General features: G+C 52.7%; 4 protein-coding genes across 14 annotated transcripts; 1 reads left to right on the top strand and 3 right to left on the bottom strand.

The window, feature by feature from the left end:
- Positions 1 to 3,110: 3,110 nt before the first annotated feature.
- On the bottom strand, positions 3,111 to 8,485 carry LOC149913637 (antigen WC1.1-like). Of its 6 annotated transcripts, XM_090129034.1 has the most exons (11): positions 8,251 to 8,485; positions 8,074 to 8,130; positions 7,688 to 8,002; positions 7,483 to 7,518; positions 7,110 to 7,247; positions 6,849 to 6,944; positions 6,500 to 6,652; positions 6,069 to 6,287; positions 5,519 to 5,636; positions 3,302 to 4,539; positions 3,113 to 3,197 (listed from the first exon to the last, which is right to left on the bottom strand). In XM_090129034.1, exons 1-8 carry the CDS (start codon positions 8,468 to 8,470, stop codon positions 6,127 to 6,129), a joined length of 1,176 nt encoding a protein of 391 aa, XP_089985160.1. In that variant the 5' UTR covers positions 8,471 to 8,485; the 3' UTR covers positions 3,113 to 3,197; positions 3,302 to 4,539; positions 5,519 to 5,636; positions 6,069 to 6,126. The 6 variants fall into 6 exon arrangements, with proteins under 6 accessions (XP_089985163.1, XP_089985162.1, XP_089985160.1 ...); XM_090129036.1 differs by having other exon boundaries at positions 3,112 to 3,197; positions 3,532 to 4,539; positions 5,519 to 6,287; XM_090129032.1 differs by having other exon boundaries at positions 5,519 to 6,287.
- Positions 8,486 to 16,267, bottom strand: LOC116239312 (T-cell differentiation antigen CD6-like). Of its 2 annotated transcripts, none has more exons than XR_016460999.1 (6): positions 11,539 to 16,267; positions 10,657 to 10,968; positions 10,143 to 10,451; positions 9,619 to 9,924; positions 9,153 to 9,470; positions 8,486 to 9,076 (listed from the first exon to the last, which is right to left on the bottom strand). XR_016460999.1 is itself a non-coding variant. In XM_090129038.1 (6 exons), the coding sequence occupies exons 5-6, from the start codon at positions 9,403 to 9,405 to the stop codon at positions 8,835 to 8,837; spliced, it is 495 nt and encodes a 164-aa protein (XP_089985164.1). In that variant the 5' UTR covers positions 9,406 to 9,470; positions 9,680 to 9,924; positions 10,143 to 10,451; positions 10,657 to 10,968; positions 11,539 to 12,016; the 3' UTR covers positions 8,486 to 8,834. The 2 variants fall into 2 exon arrangements, 1 of the variants encoding a protein (XP_089985164.1); XM_090129038.1 differs by having other exon boundaries at positions 9,680 to 9,924; positions 11,539 to 12,016.
- On the bottom strand, positions 9,527 to 10,765 carry LOC116239311 (scavenger receptor cysteine-rich type 1 protein M130-like). Its single transcript, XM_090128976.1, has 3 exons — positions 10,657 to 10,765; positions 10,143 to 10,451; positions 9,527 to 9,924 (listed from the first exon to the last, which is right to left on the bottom strand). The coding sequence occupies exons 1-3, from the start codon at positions 10,763 to 10,765 to the stop codon at positions 9,527 to 9,529; spliced, it is 816 nt and encodes a 271-aa protein (XP_089985102.1).
- A 5,099-nt stretch (positions 16,268 to 21,366) lies between the features above and the next one.
- Positions 21,367 to 24,414, top strand: LOC116239310 (ATPase family AAA domain-containing protein 2-like). 5 transcript variants are annotated; one of them, XM_090129226.1, is made up of 6 exons: positions 21,367 to 21,594; positions 22,831 to 22,968; positions 23,107 to 23,297; positions 23,434 to 23,541; positions 23,624 to 23,787; positions 24,293 to 24,414. In XM_090129226.1, exons 1-3 carry the CDS (start codon positions 21,475 to 21,477, stop codon positions 23,254 to 23,256), a joined length of 408 nt encoding a protein of 135 aa, XP_089985352.1. In that variant the 5' UTR covers positions 21,367 to 21,474; the 3' UTR covers positions 23,257 to 23,297; positions 23,434 to 23,541; positions 23,624 to 23,787; positions 24,293 to 24,414. The 5 variants fall into 5 exon arrangements, 4 of the variants coding, with proteins under 4 accessions (XP_089985352.1, XP_089985349.1, XP_089985350.1 ...); XM_090129223.1 differs by having other exon boundaries at positions 22,831 to 23,007; XR_016461022.1 differs by lacking the exon at positions 21,367 to 21,594 and adding an exon at positions 22,455 to 22,714.
- Positions 24,415 to 25,110: the final 696 nt, after the last annotated feature.

The following is a 25,110-nucleotide window of genomic DNA, read 5'->3' as shown; positions in this document are numbered from 1 at the left end:
GGCCTGGACAAGAGTCTAAATTATATGGACAGATGCTAATTATGTTTTTGGGATGCTACACATTGTATTACCATCTGAAAAGAACAAAGATTGCACACACGAGGAAAACAGCATGTAAATCTACCAAAGAGCATGGCTATTATGCATTGTAAAGGACATCAGAAAGGTAACACTGTACGGGAAACAAAATAAGATGAGGGGTCAGGTGGCAGGACAGGTAGTTGAGGAAGGCTTTAATTCCAGATGGTAAACTTAAAATCTTTAAACCTGAGTCAGAACCTGTAAAATATTCTAGTGAAGATAGGAATCTAGGTAATGATTTTAGAAGTAACAATGGCAAATTGACTTCTCAAAACTCCCAAGAAAAGGGGGGTGTCTCTGTATGTTGGTACTAACTGATACTTTTTCTACAAGGAAATACCTCTGGCTTCTGTGGAACTAATAAGGCACGTGGAGTAATTTAAATGTTGTGAGGTTATTCCAAGATGCTGAGGAACTACTTGGTCTGTCAAGGAAAGGGCACTGTCAGAAGTTAAAACTCATAAAGAAAAGATGAATTTGTTACTAAGTTGCTTTATTTCAGGGTGATGTCTCTGGCAAGCTGATGTTGTATGCTGTTGCATTTTGTATTTTGGTTGTAATAGTACTAGGTTTTGTGCTATATTTATTTATTTGTTATTGTTGAATGTGTGATTATCACTCTTCTCCCTTCTATTTGGATGAACCTTACATCTCTATACTTCACAACAGCCTCTATTAAGAAAGTAGTAACACTCTTATGGAAGTAATATAATGTTCATCCAGGATGAACAGATCATCCTGGATGACATGCTTGATCACATGAGGAAAGGGCGTGTGATCTGTGACAGCCAGCACGGCTTCACCAGAGGAAGGTCATGCTTGACCAATCTGGTGGCCTTTTATGATGGAGTGACGGCATCGGTGGGCAAGGGAAAGGCGACCGATGTCATTTACCTGGACTTGAGCAAGGCCTTCGACACGGTCCCCCACCACATCCTTATCTCCACACTGGAGGGATGTGGATTTGATAGGTGGACCACTCGATGGATAAGAAACTGGTTGAAAGGTCGCAGACAGAGGGTGGTCATCAATGGCTCCATGTCCAGGTGGAGGCCGGTAACGAGCGGCGTCCCCCAGGGGTCTGTCTTGGGACCAGTGCTCTTTAACATCTTTATCAATGACATCGATGACGGAATCGAGTGCACCCTCAGCAATTTGCTGACGACACCAAGCTGAGTGGTGCGGTCGACACGGTTGAAGGACGGGATGCCATTCAGAGGGACCTCGAGAGGCTAGAAAGGTGGGCCCGGGTGAACCTGATGAGGTTCAATACGGCAAAGTGCAGAATTTTGCACTTGGGCCGGAGGAATCCCAGGCATCCCTACAGACTGGAAGGAGCGGTCCTTGAGAGCAGCCCTGTGGAGAAGGACCTGGGGGTCTTGATGGATGAAAAACTTAACATGAGCCAGCAGTGTGCCCTTGCGGCTCGGAAGGCAAATGGTATCTTGGGCTCCATCAAAAGAGGGGTGGCCAGCAAGGACAGAGAGGTGATTGTTCCCCTCTACTCTGCTCTTGTGAGGCCCCATCTGGAATACTGCGTCCAGGTCTGGAGCCCCCAGTACAAGAAAGACAGGGAGCTGTTGGAGAGGGTCCAGAGGAGGGCCACGGAGATGATCAGGGGACTGGAGCACCTTCCCTATGAGGACAGGCTGAGGGAGCTGGGCTTGTTCAGCCTGGAGAAAAGAAGGCTGCGGGGTGACCTCATTGCAGCCTTTCAGTACCTAAAGGGAGCCTGCAAACAGGAGGGGAATCAACTCTTTGAAAGGGTAGATAACTGCAGGACGAAGGGAAATGGTTTGAATTTGAGGGAAAGGAGATTTAGGTTGGACGTCAGGGGGAAATTCTTTACAGAGAGTGGTGAGGTGCTGGAACCAGAGAGGCTGTGGATGCCCCATCCATCCCTGGAGGTGATCAAGGCCAGATTGGATGGGGCCCTGGGCAGCCTGGTCTAGCATGAGGTGGGAAGGTTGGTGGCCCTGCATGTGGCAGGGGGGTTGGAGATTCATGATCCTTGAGGTCCCTTCCAACCCTGGCAATTCTGTGATTCTGTGATTAGGTATCATGTGGGTAAAGGTTTCTGGTGGTTGAGCAGAGATGGGAAAGCTCAAACTCCCACAAGGCATAGTGAGAACTATTTGGAACCAGTATCAAAATCCAAGGAGGGTTAAAAGGGTAAAAAAACCCCATTGGTAAGGTATAATACAGGATACTTTGAGAAGCCCTTGTCCTGGTCTTAGGAGTAGCTCAGCTGGAAAGGGCCATCGTGAATATCTATGCAACTCTAGAAATAGTAGAAGATGCCACAACAAACGCATTAATCATTACCCTTGCTGGGACCAGAACACAGAGGAAGTAAGGGATCAGGTTTATCCTGGGGTGTAGACAGCAGAATCCCCAGGTAGGGCTAAGAATGCAGCACCAATAGCACCCAGAATAAAGCGGGGAGATCAGCTGGTTCAGATTAAACAGTACCCCTATGGAATAAAGGCCCTCTATGCCCTTTTGAAATCCTGTCCATACAGGTTGAGGAAGGCAAATAAGAGGAAGGTTACCTTTGACAATTAGACACGGACTCTCTTGTTGGTGCAGAACAAAAACTTTTATTGCGTGCGATGAACTTGAACGACGTGCACTTGGTCAAGTGCCTTATTAAACGTGACTCCCTTGTCACGTTTGGCAGCGCTGGACCTTCCCTCCTGCCTCGAAGCAGATGGCGCTGGAGCTGGGCTCGTCCCTCGGGTGCCGTCCCACGGCGCCCAGTCTGCGTTGGTGCGAGTGCCGGACCGAGGCACCGGCTCAGTCAGCCTTATCTCAAGTCCCTGGTACCTCAGCGGCGTCTCCCAGTGGTAGGCGATGAGGTCGTACAGGCTGCCGAATACTTGGGTGTCAGTCAGAAAGAACTTGTGGCCGGTAGCGTCCTGCCGCCAGTGTATGCGGCAATGCCGCACCTTCTCACTGTGCCAGATGGATAGGACGTAGTCCCCAACGTAAGTCCCGCTCTCCCTGACGAGGAAGGAGCCATCGGGGGCCTCCATCTCGGCGCAGCGCTCCGTCAGCAGCCGCTCAGCGATGTGCCGCCCATCGCGCCCTGCCCCCAGCCTGCCGTGGAACCATTCCTGCGCGAGATGCAGCTCCATGTTGGCGCTCACCTCCTTCTGCGCAGGTCGTCTCCTCTGCCTGCTGCCGGTCAGGGGAACGTAAAGCGGGTTCCATGCGTAACTGGTGGGTTCTTCTGTCATTTGGCAATCCGCTGTCTGCTCCTTCGTCACACACGAACCCATGGCTCCTTGCCACTCGCCTCCACCAAGCCACCTCAGTTTTGGCAGGGCTTGCCGATGGTCTTTATAGCATCTGCTGACACCCATGGCAGGTGTGCAAGCTAGACGTCTCGTGATCATGTCAAGAGGGTGTGTCTGGCAGGAATGGTTACAATCTTTAACTTGTTTGTACCTCCGAAGGTCTTGTGCTAGTCCAAGCAAGAATATCTTGATTTTCTCCCGACAGGATACAGGTTAAAGGAATCGAAGTAAGGGACCTGGGCAAATTAAATGAGGGGGCCTGGAAATCACACAGAAACAGGGATTGTAATGAAGGACAGAAATGGAGAAGTACAGTAGGCCTCGAAGGACCCAGGATGAGTTTTGCCCCAGTTGACTGAATGCAGTTCACAAGAAAGTGGGAGTTATTCCAAAACTTCTCCCAGATGGAGTAATCTAGCAAAGGAATTTGCTAGGTTCAAGAAAAAGGGGGAATGGTTGTGCGTGCTCCCATTGCAGCTCACGGAAACCACGAAAAGAACGATGTCAGGATGTGAAATGATGAGAAAGACTGAAACCAGCCTTGAAACGACCATGAACTCGTAATGATTGGGATTGTGTGCTTCTTATTATTTGGTTTTGCTTTGTAACCTGTTGTATTGCAAAGAGCAGCAGTAGTGGTGGTTGTTGTGTGGGGTTTTTTTTATTTTTAGCATTAGATTGAATGTGAATTAACAGGATTTAGTGGTACCAATGCTGAAATCTATGGAGATAGCTATTTTAATGTATTAGTAGTGCTAAGACAAAACCTGGAAAGGAATCCCACTGGGAGAGAGGAGAGCGAGCAAAAAGCTGGGTGGGGTTCTGCTGCCTGCCAAGTTAAACCACAACACCCAGTGAGTTGTTTCAGTGCTCCTGGAAGGTGCCTGGGTGCCCCTGGTTACTGCTTGGGTACCCTGGGCACACTGTTGTTTTCCATGGCTTGATGTGGCTCGTGTGCCAAAGCAGTTGCTTGGGTGCCCAGAAAGGCACCTGAGTGCTGTGGGACGTGGTTGTTTGCCCTGGAAGAGGCTCCTGTCCCCCCGGTTGCACCAGGAAGAAGAGAATGGAACAAAATAGAAAGGAATGCAATGCAATAGAATTGCTGAAAGTGGCCTTCAAAGGTCACCTGGTCCAACTGTCTCACTGCTGTAGGGATAGCCTAAAGTTAAAAAGTTAAAGCATATTACTGAAGGCATTGTGCAAACGTCTCTTGAACAAAAACAGGCATGAAACATTAACCAACTCAGTTGGAAGCCTTTACCCTCAAGTAAAGAAATTTTGTGTTGTGCTGAGGATGCACAGGAAGCTGGGAGGGAACAGAAATTTAAACTGGCCAAAGGGACATGCCTTTTCCAACCTTAGTGATTCTGTGTTTCTCTGATTCTCTGATTCTCCAATTCCCTACCCTGTGGCATCATGCTGAACAAGGAAACTGGGATGAGGTGACTGAGGGCATTGCCATTGCTCGATGAGTGGTCAGGCACTGGTAAACTGGCGGCGAGCAACTGCATTGTGCATGACCTGTTTTGTTTTATTCTTTTGCTGTCCGATAACAAGGAAGAACAAGTGTAAGATGCATAAGCAGGTGATTGAAAGAGGGTGGCTCAGTTTTCTTTTTCACTGTGAGGATGATGTGGCACTGGAACAGGCTGCCCAGAGAAGTTGTGGATGCCCCATCCCTGGAGGTGTTCAAGGCCAGGTTGGAGGGGGCCCTGGGCCACCTGGTCTAGGACTTGATCTAGTGATTGGCAACTCTGTCTGCGACATGGGGAGTGGCTCTTAATGATTCTTGAGGTCCCTTCCAACCCAAGCCATTCTATGATTCTGTTATTCCATTATTCCAAAGCACAAGTTAGCCACTGGTCTTCACAAAAAGGTTCCTGTTGTTCTACATGACTCCATCCTGCTTAAATGAATGAACCCACTCTCATGATAGACTTCTTGGGAGAGGTCTGTGGTATACATTAAGTAGTTAGTCATCTAGCCTTCCATGGATTACTTATTCTGGTTCATCAGCATAAAATGGAGTACTCTAGCTTACATAAAGCTATACTATCTTTTAGACCTTCCTATATGTATAGCTCATTTTTTTCCATTTGGGTGAATTGTTTTTTTATTCACCCCACTGTCTGGCATACCTGGTAGAAGAACTGGAGTGGGGCCCTTCTGCAGGCCAGGGGCTTCGCCATGACCGAGGGCTGCAGCCCACGTCTTGTGGGGATGATTTCTGTCCCTCTGTCCTCTGCTTCCAACAATCTAGAAGGAAAGATCTTCCCATTCTTGAAGTCCACAGGCTCCAAGGCAGCAGGAGTCAGTCCCTGCTACTGGGGAGCATCGTGGGACTTTGTAGAGGGTCACATTGGCTGCCCTGGTTGGAGTAGATTCAGCAGGAATACTTCCCAGGCACCATGGCCCTGAGCCCAAGCCCACTGTCCCCAAGAAGTGCCCCAGCCCAACACTGTGCCCCTGTGCTCTGCTTATCCAGTCAGCCTCAGAGAGATGTCCCAGAATATGGGCAGGGAAGCAAAAGCTCTGGGTCAAAGCTCTCTCAGGGTTTTAATAGGAACCAATACCGATGCACAGCATAAAAGCAGAGGAATAAAACTTGGAGGAATTGCAAGGCTGTTTTCACAGGATGCCCCTGTGAAAAGAGCTCCTGGCACTCACGGCTCTCCCAGCGGCACTGACCTCTCCTTTGTGTCTACACCCAACTTCATGGCAGGGACAGAATCTCTTGTCCCAGAACTCAGGCATCCCAGTGCTCTGGTGTCACAGCCTTTGTGTCCAATGGGGTTATGAGAGACATCTCATCAGCATCATCATAGCCCGTGCTCGCAAGGGACAGAGGTGAGGTGTCTCCATCAACTTCAGGGGCTCCAGCACTTCTCCAGAAGCGCAGACTCTCTCCTGCCAGCAGCAAAGACAACTGTTTGCCCCATGGGGGGCTCCTCCTGGGTGGTCCATCACTTTTCTCCTCTGTGGGACGTTCAGCCTGTTCTCCCAGTCCCTTTCTCCCCATGAAACCTCCCGAGGAAAGTTCCTCAACCCATGAGGTGTGGCTCTCATTACTGCACCAGGGATGGCACCCAGCAAGCTGCAGCACTGCATTTCCTTCTCACCTCTGGCAGCATCCCCGGGTCCCTCTCCCTCCTTCTGTGCCCTAGGCACTTGCCAGTCTCCCTGCCCTGGGACAGGATGCTCTCCAGGGTCAGAAACCTCCCCAGCATCATCATAGCCCTCCACTGGGGAATCACCGGGCACAACAGGGATGTCTGTAAGAGAGAGGAGAGCAGATAACAGTGATAAGATCCTCCTCCTCACATTTCCCGAGGTAGGGCTGCAGTTTGGTCAGGGAGCACTCCGAATAGGAGCCTGGAAAGAGGCGCAGCACGTGCTGTGGTGTGAGCTGTGGGCTGTGGGCTGGAGAAAAGTGTTGTCAAATGTGTTCCTGCATGGACCTGCACCCACCTGAGAAACTGTATCTCATTTTCTTCTCCCTCACTGGGCTGTACTCAATCTCTTCATACACGGCTTCAGAGAAGGGCTCCCCAGATCTCCTGGAGTCTGGGGACGGAGACAAGACCCTGCTGTGCTTCCCCAGCCTCCTTCTGCCACTTCTCCCCTCGCTCCACCATGAACTCCCCCACCACTGGGCTCTCTCTATTGCTTGTTGCTGGATGCCAATGGAGTGACACGGCACATCCCACGCACTGCTGAGTCAGGACCTACCTCTGCGCCGAGCTCTGGCGCTTTGCATCTGCCTTGCCAGGAGGGCCAGGAGTAGGCAAATAAGGAGCCCCAGGATGATGCAGATGATGACAGGCACCGAGACTCTCCTGCTAACGGTCGCATAGCTCAGGATGGGCTCTGCAAGGAAGGAATGTGGCAGGAGCAGCACCCGGCACGTGCGTGAGAGTTGGGGGCAGTAAGGGATAGAGGGCCAGGGAGTGGATGATGGGGAACCTCCCAGCGCATTGGGTACATGATGGCCCTCCCCATATATCCACCAGCCTGGTGCCTCTTCCTGGGCATTTCATATCCCAGTAAGAAGCCCCAGTTCTGGGTCGGGGGGAGACCCAGCTCCAGTGGGAGGAGATGTTACCTCTTTGTGGGGGGGAAGCTGTCATCCTGGGTGCAGCTGCAGAGAAAAGCTGAGCTGAGAGGTGGGTTTGTGTACCAGGCAGACCACTGGCTGATATAGCCAACACATCCCACCCAGATTGTCCCTTCCTCAAGGCCAGAAAGCAGCCCAGAGCTCTGCTTAGCTCTGGGCGGTGAGCAGAGCCTGAGTAACCCCAGCTACTCACCCGAGCAGTTCACAGCTGCATCTTCCTTATGCCGGCAGGCACCGCCACCCGCAGTCTGGGCCCAGCAATCCTGCAGAGATGGCTCCGTGCCCCTGCACTCCACCTGCTCCAGCCAGATAGGTCCTGCCCCCTCCCCAAAGGCAGCCTCGGCCAGGGCAGACAGCGCAGGGCCACAGCCCAGCTGCCTGCATGCCACCTGGGCGTCCTGCATGTCCCACGAGTCGTCGCACACAGTTCCCCAGGAGCCACGGTGCCAGACCTCCACTCTGCCCGAGCACCCGTCCTTGCCTCCCACAGCACGGATCTTCTCCCTGTCTGCAGAGGCAGTGACCTCCCATGGCACCGGCACAACTGGGCGAGAAGTCACACGGAGAAGGAGCTCCCACCTGTGCAGCTCGTGGAATTGGGGCACGCAGCTGCCGGCGTCCTTTCCGGCTTTGTCCCTGCAGAAGGAAATGTAGCAGTGAAGGAAGCTGTGCAGGGCGGGCCTCTGCTTGCACCTTGCTGTGACACCTTGGTCGTGGTGAGGGAAGCAGGATCTTGTGCCCAGGTGGCTCACTTACCACTGCAGGTGATGCTGGCCTCTTCTCGCACATCATCGTAGGACTGCAGCTGCCAGGGATCAGAGGGACACTGCCAGAAGGAGCTGTTGCTCTCCCCACACTGCACGCGATCCAGCCAGGCAGTGCCATTCACCCTGCTGTAGTAGATGCTCGTTTCCAGGGTCCCTGTGTCCCCGCAGCCCAGCTCCTTGCACACCAGTGGCGCCGTGTAGGGAGTCATCAAGTTGGAGCAAACGCTCCCCTACATCCCATTGAGCAGCCATCGCTGTTCTCCAGCCTCAGGGCCGTGAATTCTGGAAGGAGGAAAGGCTCTGGGGGAAGTCGCTGGTTGGGGGCTGGAGAGAGGAAGCCCCCTGTGCTCCCTGCTCAGTATCAGGGTGGCCGTGCTCCCCACTGCCCCCAACCACACTGGTGGACGGGGTGTCCCCAGGCCAGGCTCGGGAAGCGGCCTTTGGTGGCCTCAGCCCCCCGGCCTCCCCGTCCTGGGCTCCCAGCACAGACCTGAGCTGACGACTCCCGCATCCTCCTTGTGCCCGCAGTCGTGCTGTCCCCAGGCCTCAGCAGAGCAGTTCCAGAGAGCAGATTCAGCCCCAGAGCAGTTCACGCCATCCAGCCAGATGTGCCCGGAGCCCTCCCCAAAGCGAGCCGAGCCGGCCGCCTCCACGGCCCATCCGCAGCTCAGCTGGCGGCAAACCACGTTGGCGTCGGCCGTGTCCCAGGCACTGTGGGGCATCGTCGCAGACCGTGCCCCACTGCCCCCGGTAGTAGATCTCCACTCTCCCTGCACATCGCCCAGCCCCGTCCACCAGCCGGACCTGGCGGCTCCCTGCAGCGGGGGGAAGCCCCGGCTGTCAGAGGCCGGCCGCGCGCCCGATCCCACATCCAGGGGACGCGCTGCTCACCCCGGCACACGGCCCCCACGTCCTCCACGATGCCCGCGGCCTCGGGCAGGGAGGTGTTGCAGAGGCTCAGGCCGGCCTCGTGGCCTGCACACCGCACCCCGCGCAGCCCCACGGGGCCCGTCCCTCGCTCGGCCCTCGGCACAGTGTAGGCTGCCTCTGCCTCCTCGCAGCGCAGCTGCCGGCACACCACGCTCGCGTCCTCCATGTCCCACTGATCATCCAGGACTCTGCCCCACGTCCCGCGCTGCAACATCTCCACGCGCCCGTCGCACCGGCTCCCTGCACCCACCAGCCTTAGAGATGCGCTGTGAGGCGGGCCTGGGGGGAGCAGAAATGCCAGGAATGCACGCTGCAGGATTGCTCCGGGGACGGGTTCAGCCTGGTGATGCCATGGGATCCCAGGGGACTTTTGGGTGGCTGTGTGGCACACGAGGCGCAATTCCTGCAGCGTTATCCTGACACACACCTGAGCAAATGACGGCAGCATCGTTCTCATGGGAGCGCACAGAGGCCCCCAGGGCGCTCACCGGGCACTGATCCGGGCTGCTCTCAGTCCCCTCACAGTGGAACCAGTCATTCCACACCGGGCCACTTCCTCTCCCAAAATGCCCTCCTCCAGGAACGGACACCGCAAACCCACAGCCCAGGTGATGACAGAGAACGTGGGCGTCCAAGAGGTCCCAGCGGGAGGCACAAAGGCTGCCCCATGTTCCCTGCACCTCCACTTCCACCCTGCCCACGCACGCCGTGCTGCCATTCACCAGCCTGAACCCTGTGGATTGAGGACAGAGGAGGATGGAGGGGGGGATTTGTGCTCTGGTTCCCTCAGGACAGGGAGGAGAAGCCAAAGGGACAACACGACGCCACTTCCTTCAGCACTACCTTGGGGATGCAGAATACCACATCACTCTCCTGTCCTCACACTCGGCACAGCCCTGTCCCTGTCCCTGGCATGCAGTCAGTGTCCAGCAGCCCTCCCTGAGCCCTTACGTGTGCAGGTGACAGCAGCAATGCTTGTCTGGGTGCAGGGCTGGTCCCGAGGGGTTCCCGTGGGGCAGGAGGAGAGGGTGGATTCGTTCCCCACGCACCGCAGCTCTCTGTCCCAGATGGCACCGGTCCCTGCTCCAAAGGGAGTTGCTCTGGGGACGGGCAGGGCTGTGCCACACTGAAGATCTCTGCAGACCACATCAGCAGCTTTGGGACCAAAGTGTGAGTCACAGACAGATTTCCACCCATCCCCATCATGGATCTCCACCCGTCCTGAGCAGCGGCTGTCCCCTCCGACCAGGCGGACAAATCCTGGAGTGAACAAAGGCACCTGTGGGGTCCCAGAGCCCTCTGGCAATTCCATGTCCCTCCTCACCTCCTCCTCAGCTGGGGACCAAGCAGGGCCCAATGGCAATTCCCCAGGGACCAGCAATGGTAGCACAACTGGCCACATATGATATCTATTTATTGATCACCCAAATCTGACCACAGAGGTCAGGAATGACTAGTCCCTCACCTGTACATGTAACTGCAGCATCATCACTGTGATCGCAGTACTGTACAAGCTGTTCGCGTTCGCAGTCAGACAGGGCAGACTCAGTGCCTTGACAGCGGACATTATCCATCCAAATGGGGCCAGATCCTAGCACAAATCTTTCATTCCGTGTATTGCTGATTGCTGACCCACAGCCCAGCCGCTTACAAACCACCGCTGCATCTTTCTTGTCCCATTTGTAATCACACACGGTCCCTCACTGCTCCTGGTGTTTCACTTCCACTCTCCCATCACAGCGCCCGCTGCCGTCCGCCAGCCTGATCTCTGCTGCCCCTTCAAACATCAACATGGGATCTGTCAGGAGAGACCCAAGCCCCACACTGGGAGACCCCAGATCCCCAGGCAGTCACAGTCACAAGAGTTGGGGTGGGAGACATCGCATTGCCTGTTTCTACATCACCAGACTCACTACCATCCCCAGGGCTTTCCATGTTCCCAGGAAGCACCGAGCTGATCCTGAGGATCACCCCAACCCAGAGGATCAGACCCTGCTCGACCAGGGTCCCCAGGGATAACCCTGAGGAGTCTGGCTGTGCTCTGGGGATTTCTGTGTGCCACCATTACCAGCTGGGCCACCGGCACAGCAAGAGCACTGTGCTGGTGAGCAAGGGGTCACAGAAGGATGCTTCATTGTCTGGAAATATAACCAGGGCTGCCATAAACTCAATAGTCCTGGAAAATGATGATACACTCATCCACCGAGAGAGAGGGTCCATATGCTTCAGCACCTTCTGTCCTTGTTTCAGTGGCACTTAGAAAGAATTCTCCTTCCCATGGGGTCCCAATGACCATGAGTGCTCGCTGGCCAGGCCTTGACTGCTGGTCAAGGCAGCTGGCACTTACCTCTGCACGGCTGCACCCAGAGGAGGAGCCACAGCACCTGAGGGCATAGGAGTCCTTCTGTCCCCATCCTGAGCCTCCCGTCCTGCTGGCACAGCCCTGCGGCGCCCAACTCCCTGCTGCAGCTCCTGAGGGCTTTGGGGACAATGACACCAGGAGAGCAATATAGCTCTGCAGCTGATTACGCAGATGCAGAAGAAGCCAGTCAAAGCAGCAGTCTCCTTTTAAGACCTTCTCAGAAGTTGTCTCCCCTCCAAGGCAGCCCAGCCCTCCAATGAACTTCTCCAGAGCTCTTCATGACCATATATGAGGGACGGCTCCGCTGTGGGTTCCACGTCGCTGTGACGGGAATCACCGCGTTGGCTGTAGGAGGACGTGGCTCTATCACCATCTCACCACTTGCACTCTGCAGGAGCGCTGAGCATCTCTTGTGCCGGGAATGCCCAACAGACCAAGATGGGAATGTCCAGCTGGCCCCATGCTGCAGGAACCGCAGGGTTGGGACCAGGGCTGTGTCCGTAAGGGAGGGGAACAGCCCCTAGGCCTGCTGCAGACCCTGCTGTACCAGGAGCAGTGGCTGGGAAAGGTCCTTGGGCAAGGTCAGAGCCCCATACTGGAAGTGCTGGCTCACCCATTCCTCCTTGGTGGGCGCCATGTGCGTCCCCAGAAGGAGCTGGAGCTGGGACAGATCCTGCCCTGGCAGCAGACTAGGATCTGCAGACTGAGTCTAGGGGCTCAGAAGCGTCCCCAGCACTCAGCGTGTCGCCCAGGGGCCGTTATTCCTCACAGAGCACTGGGAGTTGGAGCCCACCCACTGCTGCAGGTGCACAAACCACAGCCCCGTGTCACAGCGCTCAGGCAGGAAGACGGTGGTTTCCTCCTGGCTCTGTGCCCAGCACGTCACTGCCGTGTCCCCGAGCCGCCTTCACCACGGCTGCACCAGCCAGGGCTGCGGGGCTGCTCCTTCGGCCTCACGGGCACGGGGCAGGGTCCTGACCCCTGGGACATCCCACTGACCACAGCGGCCAACTGCGCTGAGACACATGGCCACGGGGGAACGGCAGTGATGTGGCACAGCTCATGCTGAGAGCTCGTGGTTATAGGGATGGTATAGAAAACACTTGGTATAGAAAGGTATACAGATGGTATAGAAAGCACTGCTGCAGTGGGCTGCGGTGGGGAAGAGGACAGCCATCCCAGCCAGACCCAGAAGGCATTAAGCACTGGTAAGAATTATGTCGACTGCTTGACAGACACTCTCTGTGTATGTCCTGCATTAATGACCAAAGGATATGGAGCTGTCTTCATGTTTATGAATTCAGATCTACGTTCCATCATGTTTACTTCCTGGTTTTTCCTTATTGTGCCACTTCTGAAGACTTCAATCAGACAGCTCTCCAGAAATTAACATTCTCACACTCCACGTGTCCTTGTAAATCAATGAATCTGCCACTTTTCCAGACACTCTATCCTTTCATCCATGTTACCAGTGAATGTGCTTTAGCAATATAGGGCCCAGCCTCTCCTGGATTTCCTTAACAGGGCTTGGCCCCAGGTTTGGCTTCAGGAAGTGACCCTGGTGTTTGGTTTTGCCGTGAAACTGGTGGTGGACTTATAAACCCCAGCAAAGATAGGAGTACCTTCTGGATATGAGGTGCATAGACGGACAGTCCTGAAGGAATTCCCACCTGCCAGTGTGTTACCAACAGGCTTCCTTGTCAATTTTGCTGTTAAGGATGAAGAGAACCAGGCTTGGGTCAGGCCACAGCAGAAGTGTGTAGTGTTGTCCCCCAGGGCTCTTGAAGTGCCGGGACATGGGAAAATGAGAATGGAACTGCAGTTTGTAGCAGGAGGCTGTCCTTTTCCCTGCCTTCAAAGCCTCTTGACGCTTCCCACCCAAATTTCCTAGGACATTCCCCTGTTGGAGTTGTGGTCCTTTTACTGTCCATGGCAGCCTGTCTTCTCTGCCCAGTGCCTCAGAGAAGGACATGGGACAGAAGATGGTCACAGCAATGCCAGACATCACCCTGGGACTTCTGGATGAATTTTTAGAATGGATGAATGCAGCTTAAGCCAATTTTACTTTTGCAGGGTTTCAATTCTTATTCTCATCGACATCTGCTTGCTCTGAAACCGTTTGAGATGTAGTGGTGAAGACATTGCCAAATACAGTCACCAGGTAGATGAGGAGCAAGAAGAGAAAGTGAGCCTGGTATGAGGGACAGATTCCTGACAGGAGGAACTCTACCAGTGATGTCGGACTCTCCCCCTTCCCTTCCTCTATGCCATGGACTTTGTCTTCTTCTGCAGACTTTCCAGAGAGGGGAACTACAAGACAGAACGGGCAGTGCTCAATTTACCTGAGGACCATGGAATAATTCCAGTTGGCAAACAGTTAGCAGCAACAGCCCTACCACAATCTCCTCTCTAGCTGAGCAGGATGGAGAAATGTTAGTGAGATATGTAAAATATACATATATGCTACATGTATTTGTCTGTCTGTCTGCCTATATGTCTATCTATTTGTCTATCTGTCTATCTATCTAGGTACATACCTTTAGCAGCTGGGTTCAGACTCTCAGTCTGTCCAGCATCTGTCCCAGGGTTCCACTCTGGGCCCCAGCTGTGGGCACCTAGATATATAAGCCTCCATGGCCATAGCTGCAGTCCAGCTGTGGGCACAGACCACCCCAGTCACACACACACCTAAATTCATTCCGTCCCCACCTTGTTCTGTCCAATGGCTGCACTGCCACGTACACGTCATGCAGAAGAGAGAACTTCACTCAGCAAAGAGTAGAAATAGCGTTTAATGGAAGACAGAAGAATAGAGTGAAATGGAAGACAAGACAAAGTGTGCAGATCAGGTGCAGAGCAGTACCAGATAAATGTATACTTGACAAGCCCTTTCCATCTCCTAACCCCTTGTTTTTTTCCCACACTTGTCGCACTTTACGTCACCTTAATGCCCAGTTTTCCTGCCTTTGGAACCTCCCTAAAATCCCTTAAGAACACTTCTGCAATCCAAAGATGCTTCTCCTCTACATAGTGTGTCCTACACCCCAGCAGCATTATATACAATAGCAGATAATTCAGATTGCTGTCCAGAAATGCATCACGACTGAGGGAAAAGCTGCGCTCTTGCATAGGCAATGGCATCCTTCAGGACCAGAGCCACAAGCTTGTTTCTAAGGCTGTAGATGAAAGGGTTTAAGAACAGGTACAGGACAGTGTTCAGTAAAGCCACAATTTCGTTGGTCTCCAAAGAAGCATGTTCTGGGGGATGTGAATAGAGATCAAGGCAGCTTCCAAATGCAATGGCCAATGAGACGAGATGGGAAGAACAAGTAGCAAAAGCTTTTTTCCTCCTGGAAGGCATGTGTAGAATACAGAAAAAGATGCACACGTAAGATGACAGAGTTAAACACAGTGAACCCAGCACAATGAACAGGATCAAAACGGAGTCTATTCTCCACAGCAAGTTGGTGTCAGAGCAGGACAGCTGGAATAAGGGGGAGTTGTCACAGAAAAAGTGCTGGATCTTGTTTGAACCACAGAAAGTGAGCTTTGAGAGCAGTATCAGGTGGTAAGTCATGAACATGAAGCCTGAGACCCAAGCAGCAGCAACCAGGAGGATGCAGAGCTGCTGCGTCATGATGGCAGCATAGCGCAAGGGCTGGCAGATGGCAAGGAAACGGTCAAAGGACATGAGCACAAGGAGAATGAACTCCGTACAACCCAGGGCAAAATAGAAATAGGACTGGGCAAAGCAGCCGCTTACAGAGATTGCTCTCCTGCCAGAGCTCAGAATCACCAGCAACTTGATGCTTGTGCAGGAGGTAAACCAGATTTCCAGGAATGCCAGGTTGCCAGTGAAAAAGTACATAGGGATTTGCAGGCGGCTATCCACACACACGAGGAAAACGATGGTTGTATTCCCCATCACTGTCGTCAGGTATATGAGTAGGAGGACCAGAGAGAGGAAGAACTGCAGCCTTTGATTAAGCCCTGAGAAACCCTCGAGGATGAATTCAGTAACGACAGTTTCATTTCCTTGTCCCATGGCCAACTCCAGTTCATCCTGCTGAGAGAGGAACCCGGCACAAAGAAGTGCAATGATCTCACAGTCTGGATGCAAGACTTTATCCTTCCTTCTCTTCTTCTCCCTTGCTGGCAGGCCTCCTGTACATCACAGACAAAGACACTGCAGAAGTGGATCTGTCACACGCTCTCACCTGCTGCTATTCTGCACAGAAATGCAGTAGTTTCCAAAGAGTTTCTAATTGTTATCACTACCAAACATCCTAAACGCCTTACATTTCTGAGGGGAAATAAAATTCACCGTAAAATTCTTAAGGATGGTCCAGGTTAGAAAAAATAGGAGGAGGCTCGCAAAAGGTACTGCTGTGCAGATACTTCAGGCTGAGCAAGTTAACTTCCTCCTATGCAGTCAGTGCAGAGTGAGAGAAGAGTGAAAGAGACGGATAAGCTTTGTTTTGCAGGGCATCTATAGGCTGGCTCTTTCTCTTGTCTCCATTGACTGGAGAGCAAGCTTGGGGAAAACAAATTCTCACAAGCACAGCAGAGAAATAGATGAAACTCATTACTGAAGTCTCAAATCTGTGGTGTCATTGGTAAATTACTCTCTTCTGAAAATCAAAATAAACATTTAAGAGAAGGAAGCAGATCTAAAACATAGGCAGTCAAGCCTGACTTTTTCTCCGTTGCCTTTCAGTTTTTTAGACATAGAAAGAAGTGCAGCAGATGATTGCAAAAAGAGAACTTCTCAAGATGCAAGGATGGAGCAGGAGGAGCTGTGAGGGGATAGTGCAGTGATAACTCAAGTTATAGCAAAAAGATCCGTGCATTTTTATGTTTGATAAACACAGACCTGTGAATAGTGGAAAATACGCAGCTGTTCTTTCAATTTTGATAAGAAATTTGAGAGCAGTTTCAAGACTCCTGAGCAAATAATCAAGTTTTGGTATATTTGAAACTATGTTCAGTTTCATATCAGATAAATACACCATCTGCAAATTTTCAAACGGAATGTATAGAAGCTGGACGTGAGCCAGCAATGTGTCCTTGCAGCTCAGAAAGCCAACTTTACCCTGGGCTGCATCAAAAGAAGCGTGGCCAGCAGGGAGAGGGAGGTGATCTGCCCCTCTACTCTGCGCTGGTGAGGCCTCACCTGGAGGGCTGTGTCCAGATGTGAAATCCTCAGTGCAGGGGAGATATGAACCTCTTGGAGGGCATCCAGAGGAGGGCCACAGAAATGACCCGAGGGATGGAACACCTTCCTTATGAGGGCAGTCTGAGAGAGCAGGGGCTGTTCAGGCTGTCGAAGAGAAGGCTCTAAGGAGACCTGAAAGCAGCATTTCAGTAACTAAAGTGGGTCTCAAAGAACACAGTGGACAGATTCTTCAGCAGGGTCTGTTGTGACAGGAAAAGGGGAATTGGTTTCAAACTAAATGAGGGGAGATTTAGATTGGATATAAGGAAGAAGTTTTCTACAATGAGGGTAGTGAAACGCTGGAGCAGGTTGTCCAGAGAGGTTGTGGTCCCTCCTGGACACAACCAAGGCCAGGCTGGACCAGGCTCTGAGCAACCTGATCTAGCTGTAGATATCCAGGTTCGTTACAGGGGTGTTGGCCAAGGTGACCTGTAAGTGTTCCTTCCAACTCAAACAATTCCATCATTCTTACACAAACTCTCTTCCTCTATGGGTCCTGCCAGGTGCTTAGGCAGAGGGAATCCCGCAGTCAGCATGCCAGCCTTGCACTTCTGTTGGCCTTTCAGGCACACTGTCAAGTGTGATCCTTAATGCACAGATCCCAGCCACGAGGGATCTCATGAAGCCCCACAATTCCTGCCCTGTCCCAAGGAGACAAGCACCCCAAGTTTAGGGGTAGAAGAAGGGTTGAAGATGTGGAGAGTAGAACGCAGGAACAGGGTCTGTGAGTGTTAGATATTCAGGTTGGGAATTAAAGATTAGAATTTACCTTCCAGAGGATAAGAAAAGGTTAGTGAGAAGGTTTGGTGTTCTTCTGCTGAGGCGTTCAGGTCAGTGTTAGGGAATGGGCAAGCTCTGTGGGCTGGGGTTTTGTTTCGGACTGGTGTGAGGGTTAGCATTCAATATTCCATTTGAATGCTAGCAAGAAAAGCTAGGGTTTTGAATGAGCAAGAGAGTAGAAGTAAGGCGAAAGGACTATGAGTTTGAGTTCTGGCTTTAAGGGAAGCTTTGAGGCTCAAAGTCACTGTAGTGCACTGCTGTCAGTGGCATTTAGGGGTGGAAATAAGGCTTATGGTTAGTGGTTTTCACAGTCAGTCACAGCAGCAGCAGCATTACTTGAACCCTTCTTACCGCTTCAAAATCTTTCTTTTCTGCTGGCCCTGCCTTTCTTGTCTCCCCCAGATAGATCTCTTTTCTCTGGGCTTTTGCTTATCTCCCAAATCAGCCATCATATTAGCAGAGCCTTCTGATATCTTTCATGATTTCAGAGCTTGTCTCTCACCTCTGTTGGCCACTCCGTTGCTGACACAGAAGTGGCATCTTAGTCAGGAGGAGGAAGGACACCAAGTTCTGTTAGAGGACCCTGCACCACCTTCCCAGCAGCTCTGCCTTGCCCCAGAGGTGCTCTACCTACCTACCAGTCCGTGTTCCAGAATGGCTCCTATAGGTCCTGTGTGACTTTTCCCTGGTCCTCGTGCATGCTTCAGCTACACCGGGGCAGCTTGGAGGCAGCGGCTACTTCTGCATAGAAAACAGAAAGAAGCCGTGAGGGAAGAGTTGAAACTTCTGGTATGACAGTCCATGTTCAAGACTTCTTCTTGAATGAGGTCTCTTAGGAATTGAGGAAGAAGGGATCCCATGGTTGGTTAACGGATCATCAGAAGACAGTGGCAGATGTGAGCCTAAAAGCACAGATCCCAGCCAGGAGTCAAAGGATGACTTGTCAGCTATTCCAGAAAGCAGCCACTTCACAGCCTGCTTAACAAACACATGATTCCAACTGAGTCATGGGTTTCTGAGGACAAGTGACCTCGTAACCACATACCTACCCAACAGCCCTCTTTTTCGTTAAGGACTTGACCAGATAGAAGTCAGCTGGTTATGATCCTTCAGGCCCATGGCAGCTCCTGATTCCCCCAGAAAAATCCATTCTGCCGTCAGCCCCATCGCATCCTCTATAGCCCCAGGCATCATGACTCTAGGAACTGGAGACCATTGACCATGGGCAGCAGCAATCATCATGAAACTCCTGAGCCAGCTCTGAAGACATAACAGACCATTCTGGGACGCTGATCCCATCACACTGATCCCACAGAAAAGAAGTGTCCTGGTTCCAGGTGGGACAGATTATTTTTTTTTTTCCTAATGTCTGGCATTGTGCTCTATTGTGGCTGCAGCACAGAGCACAGCCCTGAGGGCTCCGTGTCCCATGTCGGCTGCAGGCTGTGCAGCCGGGGGTGCAGCCGGGTGCCCAGGGCTGTCCTGCAGAGCAGGTCCCTGCTGTGCCCCAGGGCTGTGTGCTGGGGCAGGGACTCTGCTGCCTGCCAGGCTCAGCACTCAAATCCATGGAAGGGGAAGCCAGGCAAAACATCACAGGTCCTGCATGAGTGGGAAAAATCAACCTGATCAACCCAAAACACAGAAAGGAAGCATGCAGCCAGTGGAAACTGGAAGAGCTACATCGGCAATCACACGGAGACTTTGTCCAAGTACACATGCAGAGATGAGGTTAGGAAAGCTAGAACTCAGATTCAGTTAAATCTTCCCAAGCATATAAAAGGCAACAAGGAAGGCTTCTAGAAATGTAGGAAGGAAAATGCTAGGGAAAATGCTAGGGAAAATGTGGGGCCATTCTGAATGGAGCAGGGTTCATGGTTAAGGAGGTTATGGAAAAGGGTGTGATACTCAGTTCCTCCCTGAAGTCCTTCTTTATTAGCCAGGCTGGGCTTCATGGAATCCTAGGTGCCTGAGATGGTGGATATATTTTGATGCAAGGCAGATGTACTCTTGGTGAAAGGGAAAGTGATTGGGAAATACTTAAGCAAAGAGGATGTACAGGATCCTGAGTTGGAAGGATCCAAAAAACCCAGGAATCATAGAAAGGCTTGGATTAGAAAGGGCTTTAAATCCCATCCAGTTCCAACCCCACTCCGTACATCAGGATGCTCAGTGCCCCGTCTGAGCTTGTCTTGAGCATTCCCAGGGATGGGACATGTGCAGATGCTCTGGGCTACCTGTTCCCGTGCCTCACCATGTGATGTGAGGAGTGTTAGCAATTCCCTCCTAACATCTACTGTAAAACTCTTTTTTAGTTTAGAACCAGTCTCCCCTTCTCTATCTTTATCAGACTGTGTAAAAAGTCGGCCTACATCTTTTTTATGATCTGGGGAACTCACACTACATCCTTTTGTATGATGGAGGGAAGACACTGCACAAAACGTGGCCTCCAGATTTCAATTCCCCAACACAGGAAAGATGTCAGCGAGCCAGAGCAGGTTTGGGAAGGCACATTCAAGGTGACTGGAGCTGGAGCACTACACCTGTGCGGAGAGGCTGAGGACCATGGCTTATCATAAAATCACAGAACTCTTTGAGGAGGAAGGGATCCCTAAAGGTCATCTAGTCCAACTCCCATGCAGTATACAGGGACACCTACAGCTAGATCAGGTTACGCAGAGCCCCGTCCAGCCCGACCTTGAATGTCTCCAGGAATGGGGTTTTGTCAACAGCTTAAGGGCCGGTTTGGCCCGGTTCCATGACTGGCGGGGTGGAGCAGGTCCAAAGAAGGGCAGCAAGGCTGGGGAAGGGCTTGGAGAATATGGCCTACGAGGAGAGACTGAAGGGACTGGGGATGTTTAGTGTGGGGAAGAGGAGCTGAGGGGAGACCTTACTGCTCTCTTCCAGCAGCTGAGAGGTGATTGCAGCAGAGCGGGGTTGGTCTCTTCTCACTGCTGACAGGTGACAGGACGAGGGAAATGGCCTTGAGTTGTGAAAGAGGACGTTTAGGTCGGATACCCAGGTTGGAAAAACTTCTTTCCCAAAGGGCTGTCAGGCACTGCAATGGGCTGCCCAGGGAGGTGGTTGAGTCACCATGCCTGGATGTGTTTAACAGCCGTCTGGATGCGGTGCTCAGGGACGTGATTTAGCGCAGGGCTGTTAGTTAGGGTAGGATGGTCAGGCTGTGCTTGGACTCGATCATCCTGAAGCTCTTTCCAACCTCAGCCATTCCATCATTCTATGATTCTACGATTCCATATCCACTCCAAGTGCATCCCATATCCAGAGCCCATCCCATACATATCCCAATTCCTGATATGCCATCCGACATCCATATTCCCACAGTCCAGTCCCAAATCTCACATTCCGAGCCCACAGTCAACATCCCAACCCCACATCCTACAGCCCACATCCCAATCCCACTTCCAAATCTCATTCCCAGTCCCTCATCCCAAGCCCATCACCCACCTGTCAATCTCAAGCCCTCATCCCAATCGCAATCCCACATCCCCAATCCCAATTCCGATCCCAATCCCATCCCCTATGGCAATACAGAGCACCCCGAGGCCCCGCCCCCACAGCCGCTCCGCCCCGCCCCCGGCCTCTCATTGGTTGGGGGCACTTCCGGTCCGTTCGCGCCTCTCATTGGTCGGCGGCAGTTCCGGCCCGCCTCCGCTCTCGGATTGGTCGGCGGCAGCGCCGCCGGCTCCGATTGGCTGAGGCGCCGAGCGCGGGAGCGGCCGTTGCATCCGGCTCGGAGCCCGCCGTCTTTCCTCTCCGACGCCGCCGGCGCTGCGCGCCGGAGCTGTGCGGGCAGCACCGAGACGGAGCCGCGGCACGACGGGAGCGGTGCTGAGGAAAGCGGCACAAGCCGGAGGTGTGCGGGAGAACGGCTTGGGCCGGGGCCGGGGAGAGGAACCGTGCGCGGGATGCGGGGCTTTGGGACGGCTGAAGGACTCGGGGCCCAACCGCCACAGCGCTGCTGCCCGCATCCGGGCCGTGCCCCCCCGAGGCCTCCGGCGCTGCTCCCGGTGCCCCCCGGGGCTGAGGTGAGCTGTGGGTCCGGGGGGCGGTGGGGGAGATTTGGGGGGATGTGGGAGTTTAGGGGCTGTGGGGGCTACAGGGGGGCTGTGGGGTAATATGGGGTTTGGGGGGGTATGGGGTAATGTGGGGGAATATCAGGGGATGTGGGGGAGAGTCGGGGGATGTGAGGGTATAGGTACTGTGAGGAAAATATTGGGGAATATGGTGTTGGGGGGCTATCAGGAGGGATGTGGGGCTATGAGGTGCTTTAGGGGGGCAGTAGAGGGCTATAGGAGGGTATGGGGCTCTAGGGCTTCGGGGGCCTTAGGGGTGGATATAGGGGTTCGTGGGGCTATAGGGTGCTTTATTGTGGCTACAGGGAGATTTGGGGCAATAGCAAGCTGTGGGGACTCTAGAAGTGGTATGGGGGATATGGGAGAAAATGGGGCTATGAGGAGGATAGAGGGGGATATGGGGCTATAAGGCACTGGGGGGACTTTAGGGGGTGTTTTAGGGCTATAGAGGGATATAGGGTGCTATGGGGCTATGGGAGCTTGGGGGGGGCATGGGACTGTTGGTGGCTATTTGGGGAGCTATACAGTTGTAAGGGAAGATCATAAGGGGATATGCATGGGCTATCAAAGTGTTACAGGGGATATGGGAGTATATAGGGGGCTTTATTGTGGCTATAGGGTGATATGGGGCTATAGGAAAATGTGGGGGGACTATAGACGGGTTATAAGGGGATAGGGAGGGGTATAAAAGACTGGGGGACTCTTGGGGGAATCTATAAGGGGTAGTGGGATGGCTATAGGAGAGTTCTTATGGGATATGGGACTACAAGGGGGTGTATGGGGGATACAGTTCTCTAAGGGGCTGTGTGGGGCCATAGGGTGATAGGGGGCTCTAGGGTGGGCTCTAATGGCTGTGGGGCTAGAAGGCTCCCCCCTTACTTTCATAGAATCATAGAATCACCAAGGTTGGAGAAGACCTAAAAGATCATCCAGTCCAACCGTTCACCCACTACCAATAGCTCCTACTAAACCATGTCCCTCAACACAACATCCAGTCTTTGCTTGAACGCCCCAGGGTCGGTGACACCTCCATGGGCTGTCCATTCCAGTGCCTGATCACCCCTTCTGAAAAGTAATACTTCCTAATGTCCAGCTTGAATCTCCCCTGCAGAACTGAAGTTTGATTGGAATAGAATAGCATTGTTTTGTGGTCTTAAATCTGACACGTGTTTTCTCCTTGGGCTTCAGGTACAGATATTGATTAATAATGACTTTGGAGAAGGTTTCACTATCCAGTCTCCTGATCAGGAAGGAAGAACAAGATTTTTGGAGGACTTAATCATGAATGGAGCTGCTACTCAACCTCCACTTCCAAGAAGCAGGCAGGTGAGGACGTTGTGCATCTCAGCCTTTGCTCACTGCAAGGTACCAGCGACTCAGTCTGTGCTGTGCGGTGATTTTCCACCAGCACTTCTGCTTGTGCCTGAGCACCAGGCATCCGCTAACGTTGTCTGCTGGCTTTAGGCTGGGCAGACACGGGAAGCACTGCCTGCAGCAGCACCGGCTGAGCTCCGTGTGCCAGAGGAAGGAACGCGGCGTCTGGAGGAGCAGGAGGAGGAGAGCCTGCGTGACTCTGCGTGTTCTGCAGGGCCGTTCCTCACAGACTGCCGCTGACAGACGTTTGGGGCACTGCAGAGCCTGTTGGTGCAGAGGAGGTAAAGCGGTGTTGGTCTGTAATGCCATTTGATCTGTGTGCATGCAGAATTTCCCCATGTTTGTATTTCTCAGTGTTTGTGGCCCTGCTTCTGTTCAAAGATGTCAGACCTCCGTGCACCTTTCTTCCCCCTCCAGCCTTCCTCCTCAGTTGCTCGCATCCTACAGCAGTGAAGGACTTCCCTTGCTCTGTATGAATGGTTCCTGTACAAGGGCACGGTCATCAGCCTGTAACAGATACTGAAGGTGATGTTTTTGTGACTGCAATTATGGAGTTGGCTTTGTAGTGGCAGTTGCACCCACTAACATGCAGCTCTTTCTGACACAGGCAGCTGAATGGGCAGCGGTACTGCAGCTTCTCTGGCAGTCTTGCAGCTACGTCAGGAAGTAGCAGATGTGGATTTGAAAGAAGAACTCAGTTCCTGGGATGTTCCCCTGTTCTTCCCCTAGCTGTCCCCTTCCTCAGCCTGGATTCCCCTTGCATTCCTGCAGGTGTCTCTTCCATCCCCCTGGCTGCCCCTTGCTTTCCCCAAGGCTGCCCTTTCCCATGACACCCATAATTCCCTCAGAGCACCAGTAGCGCCCTCAATATTTCCCATCCAGGACCCCTGTAGCCACCCCACAGCCCCCCACAAAGCCCCATAGCCCCTCCAGGGCCTAGTAAAACTCCCCCATAGCTGAACCAAAACTCCACAGAACCCGATAGTCCCCATCAGCACCCTGTGTCCCCCATTGGGCTCCCTCTGAACCTCTGTATTTCCTCCCTCTGACCTCCCTTACCAGCTCCACAGCCCCCCTGGGATCTTGTTCCCCCTCCAGCTGGCTCTGAAGAGCCCTTCCATTTTTGAGAAGGCTGCGGGTTTAGTTCAGCATCTCCTGATGTGTCACAGAGATTCAGGGTGTTCAAGACTCTTCTTTAAAGTGCTTAAGATGGTGAATTCTGCCTGACAGAGCGCTTGTCTAATCAACCCTCTTAACCGCAAGGTTTCTTCTGTAGGTCCCGATGATGGCACAGGCATTAAACAGCACAGAGCTCGTCGCTGGGGAGAGGCTGTGCGTTGTGTATGAAGGGAGAGATGGAGGAGGGGTTTGAACAGCATTGTGCAGGAATGGAAAGCTGGTAAGAGAAACGGTGTGTGTTCTGAGAGCAAGGGCTGTACGGCTCATCTCTGTGTTCCAACAGGAAATGCACGGCAGAGCTCTCTGTTCTTTCTTGCAAGGTTACTGCCCTTCAAAGTGCTCTGTGGATTGGCATCACGATGACAACCCAAGGATGGCAGCAGGAGATGCAGCACAGCCCTCTCCAGCAGCAACGTGCATTGATTCATCTTGCTAATTCTCAAAGGAGAAGGTGTGTGTAGCTTCCAAAGTTGGTGGCAAGATAGCATCTTGTGAAGGCTTTGGGGATCTTCCTCTTCCGCATCCTAAGGCAGTGAAGGAGTTCCCTTGCTGTGTGGGAATGGTTCCTGTGCAAGGGCACGGTCGTCAGCCTGTAACAGATACTGAAGGTGATGGTTTTGTGTCTGCAATTATGGAGTTGGCCTTGTAGTGGCAGTTGCACCCACTAACATGCAGCTCTTTCTGACACAGGCAGCAGAATGGGCAGCGGTACTGCAGCTTCTCTGGCAGTCTTGCAGCTACGTCAGGAAGTAGCAGATGTGGATTTGAAAGAAGAACTCAGTTCCTGGGACGTTCCCCTGTTCTTCCCCTAGCTGTCCCCTTGCCCCAGCCCAGATTCCCCTTGCATTCCTGTAGGTGTTCCTTCCATCCCCCATGGCTGCCCCTTGCTTTCCCCAAGATAACCCATTACCTTTC

This window comes from Phasianus colchicus, chromosome 35, assembly GCF_987193195.1.
Source record: "Phasianus colchicus chromosome 35, bPhaCol1.hap1.1, whole genome shotgun sequence".
Lineage (NCBI taxonomy): Eukaryota > Metazoa > Chordata > Aves > Galliformes > Phasianidae > Phasianus > Phasianus colchicus.
Note: the sequence above shows the minus strand (reverse complement) of the source record. Positions and strands in the feature narration are given on the sequence as shown.